This window comes from Lactuca sativa, chromosome 4, assembly GCF_002870075.4.
Source record: "Lactuca sativa cultivar Salinas chromosome 4, Lsat_Salinas_v11, whole genome shotgun sequence".
Lineage (NCBI taxonomy): Eukaryota > Viridiplantae > Streptophyta > Magnoliopsida > Asterales > Asteraceae > Lactuca > Lactuca sativa.
In genome coordinates this window covers 16,724,358-16,735,188 of record NC_056626.2, presented here as the reverse complement: position 1 = coordinate 16,735,188, position 10,831 = coordinate 16,724,358, and the positions used below count along the sequence as shown (strand labels likewise).

Below are 10,831 nucleotides of genomic sequence, written 5' to 3'. Positions count from 1 at the left end.
ACTTTTATATGTATTTTTTTATATGTCCCCCGCGTTTTATGCGGGTCATAATCTAGTTATAAATTATATCTCTATAATTAATTCCATATAAATTATTGCTTCCATATTTTTGCTCCTCCCGTTCTTTTTTAATTTATACTAGGTGTAAGACCCGTGTACTACACGGGTTTATTAAAAAAAGGGCGGTAAATATATTAATAGCAAGCTGAAAAGATAATATATTCCACTTTGCCCTTTTCTTATCCATACCACGAATAGTTTCGAGGAACCAATGACCATATTCATGAGAATATTGAAGACAAAAAGTAATCTCAAAATTTGCTTTGTATTATTATCCACAATCAAAGAACGATTTTTTTATTAATATATATATAAAAAAATTAAAGCATCTTTTTACATTTTTGGAATTTATTATTATTTCAAAGTGTTTCAATCTCCACCGTTGATCCAACTCCATCGTTGACTTCATTGAAAATCGGACGGCTGCCATGCAGAGGCAGTCAACAACGACAAATCTTTCCAACCTAATTTCAAACAACCGTTCTCCTCTACTAACGTGTACCCTTTCCACGGAAACATTCCCAGTAATAAACTCGCTTGTGCTGCCGGGTTACCCGCTAATGAAACGGGTTTAAATCCGACCCGAACCAATTCTTCCCCCCATCTCTCCACCTTCACCTCGCCGGTCCTCTTTGGCCCGCCGACGGCGACGATGTTTTTTATTTCACATCCAAACAGCTGTTGCTCCACCGTGTGCCGTTCGACGTTTTCGGACTCCAGTCCGTCGCCTAGAGCGTCGAACAAGGCGGAGTAGTAATGCAACGCTTCAACGAACCGCCCTAGAAAACTGCCGCCGTGGCTCAGATCTTGTTCGACGATTGTGATGAGTTTAGGTTTTAGTAAGGCTAATAGTCGTAAGGTACCGAAGTCGCTGCCTGTGACGTCGTAGAGACAGTGGTGCATCCAGTGGACGACCATCGTTTCACCGGGTCTGACGCCTAGTTGAGTCGTGAGATCCGAATTGATGTTTCCGATTTTTCCTTCGAGAGGGGTGAATTCGAAGGGGAGGCCGAGAGAGTTTGCAAAGTCATGGAGACGGCGGCCGGTGGCTTCGAGAAGTTCAATGGAAGATCCGACGCCTGTGATTCTAAGAGATTTGATTTTGCGAGGTCGAGAGGCAAGGATGTGGAACAATCCAGGCCATTGGAGACCTTGCATTATGTCGAGATCGATGATATGGACGCCATCTTCACCTTCTAGCGCTTGGAAAATCGCTTGATTCGCTGTGAAATGGGAGAATTTGATGAAAGGACTTATCGAATTGTAGGACTGAAGAGCGTTGCAGATCTTCTGGCTTTGAACTAGGGCTAATCTTTTGATGCTGAGAGGCGTATAGGTTCCGAGGTAAGAACTGATAATTCTCGCCTGTAACGCTTCGGCGAAGTACGCCGCTACACGTTCCGGCGAAGAACCAAACGGAGAAGACAATTCCGATATTTCCGGTAAAAGATTATTCGCGTGGTCTAGGTTATCAACCGCTACGCACTCGGCGCACTGTAGCAACAACCCTAAAAGTCTTAAACCAGATGATTCCGCTTCAACGAGGATCGACTGGTCCTCATGCTCCTCCGGTTTATCTTCGAGGTTCCGTCGTTTATGGTGGTGAGACGAAGGATCATCATCAACGTCGTTGTTTCCTTCGTTGATGGCTCGTTTAGAGGTGTTTGTGTTCATAGTGGAGGCGTTGACTGTGACTGGTGAGGAATTAGGGCTGCTAACATTAGTGGTGGTGAGAGGGTGTTGAAGGAGAAGAGACTGAAGCATGATTGAAGTGGTGGAGATGGTGATGGTGATGGTGGTGGTGGTGGTGGTGGGGCGGGGGAATATTGGAAAAGGGGGATGGAATTGAGGGAGAAATTGACAAGAATAGGACGTGGGTAAGGACAACAAAATACGTCCAGACAAGAGGGTTGCAGAAGGATGAGGGTTGAAGGACCTGTCTGTGTCAGTCACACCATGAGCTTCACGAAGATCATCAATGGAGGACCGCGGATAGATAATAATGGAAGGAAGAAGATTACCAGCAAGGAAAAGGCTGTTGGCTTTTTTTAGTATACTTTCACTTATACCCCTTCATGTTTTCCTAAAGTTCAAGTAAGTACTTCTGTTTTCGAATCATTCAAATTGATATTTACCTACATTCATTTTTGCAAAATAGTATACACAGAAAAAATTGTTATCCTACAACCAAAATACTAATTGGACTCTAGACTATTTTTCTCATATTGAATTTCTAATAAAGAAAGCCAAAAACGAAAATGTCGTATAAGTAAAGGATTAATAATGATGTGTGAGATAAGTAAAAGGGGTGAAATTGAAAATTTTAATTTTGTTGGTAACGACGTTAGGTGTCGATGTTGGTCATGTCGTTCAATTAACAATAATAAATCCAAAATTAATAAATTTAATTAAACCATGATTGCTTTTTTTAAACTATATTATTGTCTTTTAGTCCTGATCCGATTACATCATCTTAGGATTCGTTCTCCCTATTTTTCTAAAAAGTCATTAAATTTAAAATTTGTCCTTTTCTTAATCCACCGGCTTATGTACTTCGTTAAAGGATCAATAAGTTTTTTTTGACAACTCTGATTAGTTGTTAGATAGTTTATGTAAAATTAAACGGGATAAGAGTGGTCTAAGAATATATTTTGGTAGGTAGGACATAACGAAACAAAGAGTTTGGTGAAGATAAACAAAACAGAAATAAGATTTGACCATTTTCACAAGTAACAAACAAAATTTAAAGTATAATCCATACATATGAATAGGGATGCTATTTGGGTCGGAACCGGACCGAACCGACCCGAACCCAAATTGTACAAGATGATTAAGGACCTAAGATAATTGAAAAGAACCAAATAAACCGTATTAAGATTCTATAACCCGAATAACATTTACAATTTACAATATGATTATAAACATTGTATTTTTTATGACTTTTTCTAGCTTATGATTTCATAACAAATCTTTTAAAGAAATAAATTTGTTAATAAAAAATAATGTAAAGTAAACATAATTGTTTCAAAAGTTCAAAAAAAAAAGTTAAAATTTGTGTAGTACGATTGAGTAGGAAGTCGACTTCGATAATACGATGCAATAGTTTTTTTTTCTGTTTTGAATGCACGACTCGATCACAAAAGGAGAGATAAGGAAAAACACGATCGAACCGACTGAATGTAGGTCATTCGGTGTAGCAAGAAAAATACGATTAAAAAATGACCTTTTAATTTCGGGTCGGGTATTTACAACCAGATAAGCCCTTATCTGGGAAACCTGGACCGAATAACCCGAGAATCGAATAAGCCTAATATAGATACTCGAAAACCGAATTGAATTGCTTATCTGGGTCTAATTTGGTTCAGTTCGAGTTTCCAGACCAAATTTCCATCCCTACATACGATGCAATGCATGATTATGAAGCAAATATGTATAATGAAATATGCAAAATGATATAAAAAATGTGAAAAAAGTAGGCCAACAATTAGGTTGGATTCAGGTTGATGGGTTGGTGGGTCAGACTATATTGATCCAACCCAACCTATATAATATATGAGTTGGTGGGTTGGCAGGTCACGGTTTGGTGGGTTGGAAACATTAATCCAACCCGATCTACATAACTAGTTTAAGTATATGGGTTCGCGGGTCAGTGGGTCAATTTCAGGTCAAATAGTCGACGAGTTATTTTTGCGTGACTTTTCACATGTTAAATTTATACGAATTATACACGTCTCTAAATTAATTAATAATTAACATTCAACATTGACTATAATGAAATGAACAACCCCACATAAATCTAACATAATAAGTTAATAACATATTTGAAAAAAAAGAGGTTTTTGATGTCGTATATTGACTACATGTTATTAATTCATAAATATTTTTTTATTTTTATTTGTTTTTAAATATAATAGATATAGTTGAGTTGGTAGGTTTACCCGCGAACCCAAACGTGTAACCTAACTCAACCCATAAAATAAATGGGTTGGCGAGTTAGCGGGTTGAGGGGTCAGAATAATCAAATCTAAACCCGTTTATTTTCATGTTGGGTTAGTGTCGGGTTACGGGTTGAATCGAGAATTATCACCCTAGAAAAATGGTGCGTGAAAGTTGAAATGCAACTTAACACTATTCATATATAATTGGTTCAATAACTGTTGGGTTTTATTTCGAAATTAGTTTTATAAACCAGTAAAATGGCAAATTGAAGACTTATGTTTTTTGAAAATAACATAACAAATTATACACACCAATGATCATCTTTAAAGTAATGTAAATATAAAAGCACAACCAAATTAGAAAATGAAGAAATAACAACTTTTGTAGTTCTTTAGGTTATATTAAGAGGCATGAAAGTTGATCGAGAATGTGGAAACCTTGGAGACACCGACAAGAATTTAACTTGATTTAAGATGATAATCTTGTAAAACTTTTAAAACTCTTAAGCTTTAAGTTCATAAGCAAAGTATGAACTTAAAAAGAGAAAAATGCAAGTCTTCTTTCAAGTGTAAAAGAAAAAACAAGAGAGAATGAGTATGTCAAGCATACTCACGGTTTTGGCATGTAAAAATGTCAAAAATGAAAGTCTTTCATGCACTTTCTTAAAGCCAATTAAGCACTCATGTCATAAAAGGAACTTGTCACTCATGCCTTTAAGGATTAGCCATGCTTTTGATTAAACAAACCAAAAGGCCATGCTTCTTTTATTCTTTCTTATACAGATATAAAAGAAGACAAAAGTTTATAAATTTTGTAAACTTATTTTATAAAATATAAACTGACTTTTGGCTAAAAGACAAAAGTTTTTCTAGTCCAAAATAATGTACATGACTTACTAAATCATATCATATGATATATTATGTTATATGCTGACGAAAATTATTATTTCCAAGAAATAAATAATTTTCAATTAATTATAAAAGTTTATTGAATATTTATTAAAATTAATTTCTAGTAAATAATCAATTGTATCAAATTGTTGTTATTGTGACTCATTAGTATCATATGTTAATTAACAATATCATTTTAATATGACTATTGGGCATACAAGATCTTTTAATATCCCGCTTGCGCAAGACTTATATTAGACTGGTATAGACATTGGTGAACGTCTAGCAATATTTCACTACGCCCAACAACATATGAATTTGTGTCATTCTATCAATGCTCAATTACTCAGTTATCCGTTTGTCACAGACATCATGTTGAACATGAAATACGGATCACAATAAATCCCATATGGTGTTCAATTTTTGGTAAGGCGTCTTAGATGTCTAACCCTCAACACATATGAGGAACAAATCCCATCTTGATTACATAAACCTCTTGCATAGTTCACACTATACCTGAAAATGACTTTTATAACTGTCCGGTTCCGACCAACATTTGACTATATCAAAGCATAACACTCCTTACACTTAAGTCCAATTATGTATTTCAAGTGTTAAGGATACAAAGATAATACCTTTTAATCAAGTATCATTCATGATAGCGATCCATGAGGTGATCTTGATGCAGGTCAGTTCAATACTAGTTCTCTGACAAGTACCTACGAAACTTGGTTACAACCATTTGCCAACTTTCATCTAGTGAAATCTAACCATTCCAATTTATAGCAGTCTTACTTCATAATTTCTCCCATAATTATAACCGATTACGAACTTTTAGAATAATAATATTGTTCATGGATCATGTTAATATAGAACACAACTATTGATGTTATGATCATATCCTCGCATATCAAAAGATTATATAATAGTTGTTATTACATTGTTCCAATATCCAAATACTAAATCCAAATTAAAATCCCATTTCTAAAATAATAAAGCCTTATAGTTGAAATGTGACCATTTATACTTAGCTCTAAAGAAAGACTTTATTAATGGTTTGACTAAATTTAATTCATGTGAATTCTATGAATACTATCATCTCCATGTTTGACTTTATTCTAGGTATAGTTAAATATCTTGGAGAATATGAGTGGTGTTCTTTCGTGACATAGAGTTTCTTAGCTTGATTAAGTATACTCTCGAAGTCACAAAGATTTCTATGTGATCCTTAAATAACAAAAATCATCTTAGTTTGTCAATGAACTCATTCATCCAATCATATTTAATTTCAACTTCTAAAGTATTGTATTCTTATTTTGTAGTAGATTGTATCATTATGTTTTGTTTGGACCTCATTCCAACTAAACTCACTCTTAATTCCATATTAAAGTCATAATTCAATTATAATTCATAATTATCTATATTTTTTTTTAGAAATCAGAATCTTATGTAGCTCTTTACATGAAGATTTTATTATAAACTATCTATCTTATATACATTCTTTTAGTTCTTCTAAAGTACTCTTAGAATGTTCCTATAGTCATCCAGTGACTTAACCATGTATTTAGTTGGTGTATTATGATGTTCTGATAGCATGATCATACATCAGGTCTTATGCATAATATGGCTTAAATGATGGATTCATTTGCCAAGCAAATCAAATATAAATCATTTCAGCTAGTTCAAGCATATGAGTTAGGTCCTTTTGAGTTTGGCTCAAACTCAGTGCCATGTGACGATGTTAAGATTCCTCCAAAGGAATTTTGTGTCTTGATCCCTTTTAAGATATTGTCCATATATATATATATATATATATATATATATATATATATATATATATATATATATATATATATATATATATATATATATATATATATAACTTGTATCATTCATTTTATCTATCTTTATAGATTTTACATTCAAAAAATGTATATTGTATATATATATATATATATATATATATATATATATATATATATATAGGGTTAGGTTCATTTGAGACCACTTATATTTTGTGAGACCGTGAGACGCATTTGTTTATTTATTTTTTATTTTTTTTATTTTTTTTTAGTTAATTCATGTTCCGAAAATAATATTTAAAAAAAGAATTTTTTGATTTTTCCATTTATTTTGCATTTTAAAATTATTTTTAGAATATGTACAGTGTAATATTCTATTTAGAATATTTCACGTATTTTTAAAAAAAAAATAGAATTTTTTTTAATTTTTTTTAATTTTTTTTAATTTTTTTTAGTTAATTCAAGTTCCGAAAATAATATTTAAAAAAAGAATTTTTAGATTTTTCCATTTATTTTGCATTTTAAAATTATTTTTTAGAATATGTTAGTGAAATATTCTATTTAGAATATTTCACGTATTTTTCAAAAAAAAAAAACGGATTTTTTTTATTTATTTTTATTATTTTTATATTTTTTTATATATTTTTTAGTTAATTCAAGTTCCGAAAATAACATTTAAAAAAAGAATTTTTGGTTTTTTCCATTTATTTTGCATTTTAAAATTATTTTTAGATTTGGTCTCACGGTCTCACAAAATTAGAATGGTCTCAAATGAACCTGAACCTATATATATATATATATATATATATATATATATATATATATATATATATATATAACTTGTATCATTCATTTTATCTATCTCTATAGATTTTACATTCAAAAAATGTATCTTGTCATTTCTAAGTCTTTCATCTAGAAACACATCTCGTGTCAAGGTGAAAAGGCCTGGCATGGTCAGGATGTAATTTCTCATGATTAAGTATGTCTACTTCATACAAGATTAGGAATGTCATTATGCTCCCACTGGTTCTTTAGTAAACACACATGTTCTATTCATTTTGATATAAAAGCATACCTTGTGGTTTTATATTAAAATGATGATTGAAACCCTGAGATGTTTCCTTTATATCCACAAGTGGATCTCAAGCCTTACATATTTTTCTAGGAGAACATGGATTAAGAAAACTTGTAGGCTAATCTATATAGATATCTTCTAGTAGATGTCTAATAAGAAAAGCGGTCTTTCTTGAAATTTATTTACTACATGTTCATATTAAGAATATGAATTTATAGTAAATACTATCTTTGTTGATCTAATCATAGCTACTTGTGAAAAAGGTTTGACCATAGTTAATTTCATGAGTATGATGAGGACCACAGTCAATGATATGAGTATGAGAAAATCCTTTTATAACAAATCTTAATTTAAATATGTATAGCTATCCATGTAATGCATTTCATGCTAATTTACAAGGACCCAACAAGCCTTGGATTTATCATTCCATATTTCACACTGCATTTCATGCTAATTCACAAGGACCTAACAAGCCTTGGGTACCTAAATCTATCTAATTGATTGCAGGTACTATGTGATGAGCAATATGATGAACATTGGTATATTGATAGTGGATGCTCGTGTCACATGAGTGGGAGGAAGGAATGTTTGAGAGATTTTAGGAAACTTGAAAATGATGGTGTTGTGAAATTTGGAAATAATCAAAAGTGTAAGTTCAAAGGATACAGTAAAATTACCAATGAAAATTTTACAATCAAAAGAGTTGCTTATGTCGAATATTTGAAGCATAACCTCATAATTGTATCTCAGTTGGTTATTGGAACAGGAAATCAAGTGTTATTTGATGTAGAAGGAAGTGTGATCTCCAACAAAATAACAAATGAAATGTTATTGAAGTCTAAGAGAAAAGAAGATATGTTCACTTTAGACATAAAACCTATTGTTGGTTTTCCATAAATTTGCCTATTGTCGAAGGCTTCTTCAGATTTAAGTTGGCTTTGGCATCGAAGGCCTTCTCACTTGAATTTTAAAAATCTTAACAAACTTGTTTTAAAAGGTTTACATGTACTAACGTTTGATAATGATTCTTTGTGTGCAACTTGTGAGCAAGGTAAACAACACCGACAAGGGTATCCAATTATCGTCGACTTAAAGATTGTTGAGCCCCTGGAATTGTTGTATATTGATTTATGTGGTCCTTCAACAATTGATTCTCTCAATGGGAAAAAATATATCTTAGTGATCATCGATGATTTTTCTCATTTCACTTGGGTATATTTCTTAGATAAAAGTATGACATTGTGCAAGTCATGATTGATTTCATCGAAAACATTGAAGTAAGCTTGAAGAAAACAGTCTGAATAATCAGAAGTGATAATGGAACAGAATTCAAGAATTGAATTCTTGATTCATTCTTAATAAGTCATGGAATCTCACATAATCTTTCAGCTCCTTATATATCACAACAGAATGGTGTAGTGGAAAGGAGAAATCAATATTTATGCGAAGCTGCAAGAATGATGCTTACATATGCGAATCTACCTTAATATTATTGGGCTGAGACGATTCAACTGTGTGTTTTACTCAAAATTGTTCTTTCATACATCGAAGATTTGATATCAACCCATAAAAATTATTAACAAAAGGAAACTTAATGTTAAAATTTTCCATGTTTTTGGTTGTAGATGTTTTATTATGAATTTGAAAGATCATCTTTCAAATTTCAAGTGAAGGACAATGAAAGAATATTTCTTGGATATTTGCAAAATTTTGTGGCGTATAGTGTGATGAATAAAAGAACGTGAAGGATTGAAGAGACATCCAACTTAATGTTTGATGATTATTATGTAAGGAGAGTCGAGACTGTTTTTCCTCAAAATCCAATTCTTTCTAATTCTAATGAGAATTTTGAACCAATGCTTACTTTTGATGTTGCTTTTGACTAAGGGTGGCAAGTCTCGACCCAACACTAACCCAACCCGGAAATAGATGGGTTTGGGTTGAGATTTTTGACCCGCCAACCTGTTTATTTCTTGCGTTTGGTTGGGTTATCTTTTTGGGTTTGCGGGTCAACCCGCCATATATATATATATATATATATATATATATATATATATATATATGTATATATATATATTACATTAAAAAAATAGATGTATTTAATTATTAATGAAATATGATTTCCTTCCGTATTTGTAATATTTCTTATCATTGTATTCCTTCTGTTATCAGTATTCGTATGTGGCTAGTATGCGTTTGCGGTGCCATAATCAAAAAATAAAAACACATATCGTCATTTTTAGATAATCATGAGTCACGAATGAAGAACGCGTCCACTTTGTATGAAGGTTTTCATTTTTCAATTTTATTTGGATGTTAATGACTTTATGAATTTATGTTGAAAACCTCTTTTTTTGATGTTAATTAGTTTAATCACTTTATGACTTTATGTTGAAAAAACCTCATTTTTGAAAATGTGTTGCTTATTTATTAAATAGGTTATATGGGATGGGTTCGACCCACTAACTTGTGAACCTGCAAACCTATATACTTAAATGGGTTAGGTTAGGTTTAGGTTTCCAACCAACCTGTTGGATTAGTGTCTAAGTCCATAACTATAATTGGTAAGACTTGACCCGACTCGACATGGTCCATTTGGGTTGCATGGCATCGGGACATTTGGATAGACCGTTTGTGAGAAGATGACATTTATTACCCAAGTATATGATATTTGTATGCTAGTATAGGGTAATATCTTGGAAACTTCATATTTGCATGTATAATAGAGAAAACATAGATCCAAGGTATTTAGGGTTGTATGTGCACCATAGGATGTTGTAGTATGCTTAAAACCCAACAGTGGTATCAGAGCCATGGGTTGTTTTCTGTTATATTGATGCAAATGTTTTATTTTCAAAGTTGAAAAAAAGGAAAAAAAAACATGACGTTTGTTAAATTTTAAGATAATTACTTGTTTTGTGAAAAACTAGTTATTTGTAAAATTTGAATCATTTGCTATATGAGTTGAATTAGGTTAAATTTAGTAAAAGATAAAATGATATGATTATTTTATTAGTTTTAAAAGTTTTATCTAAATAGTGTTTTTTTATAACCTCCATAAG

The 10,831-nt window shown here is 32.0% G+C and overlaps 1 protein-coding gene across 1 annotated transcript; it reads right to left on the bottom strand.

The window, feature by feature from the left end:
* Nucleotides 1-306: 306 nt before the first annotated feature.
* LOC111879947 (scarecrow-like protein 23) lies at nt 307-2,225 on the bottom strand. Its single transcript, XM_023876376.3, has one exon. The coding sequence runs from the start codon at nt 1,822-1,824 to the stop codon at nt 466-468; it is 1,359 nt and encodes a 452-aa protein (XP_023732144.1). The 5' UTR covers nt 1,825-2,225; the 3' UTR covers nt 307-465.
* Nucleotides 2,226-10,831: the final 8,606 nt, after the last annotated feature.

What these genes read in the sequence shown, in the direction of transcription:
- LOC111879947 (XM_023876376.3), bottom strand. Translation starts at nt 1,824, where the DNA reads ATGCTTCAGTCTCTTCTCCTTCAACACCCTCTCACCACCACTAATGTT.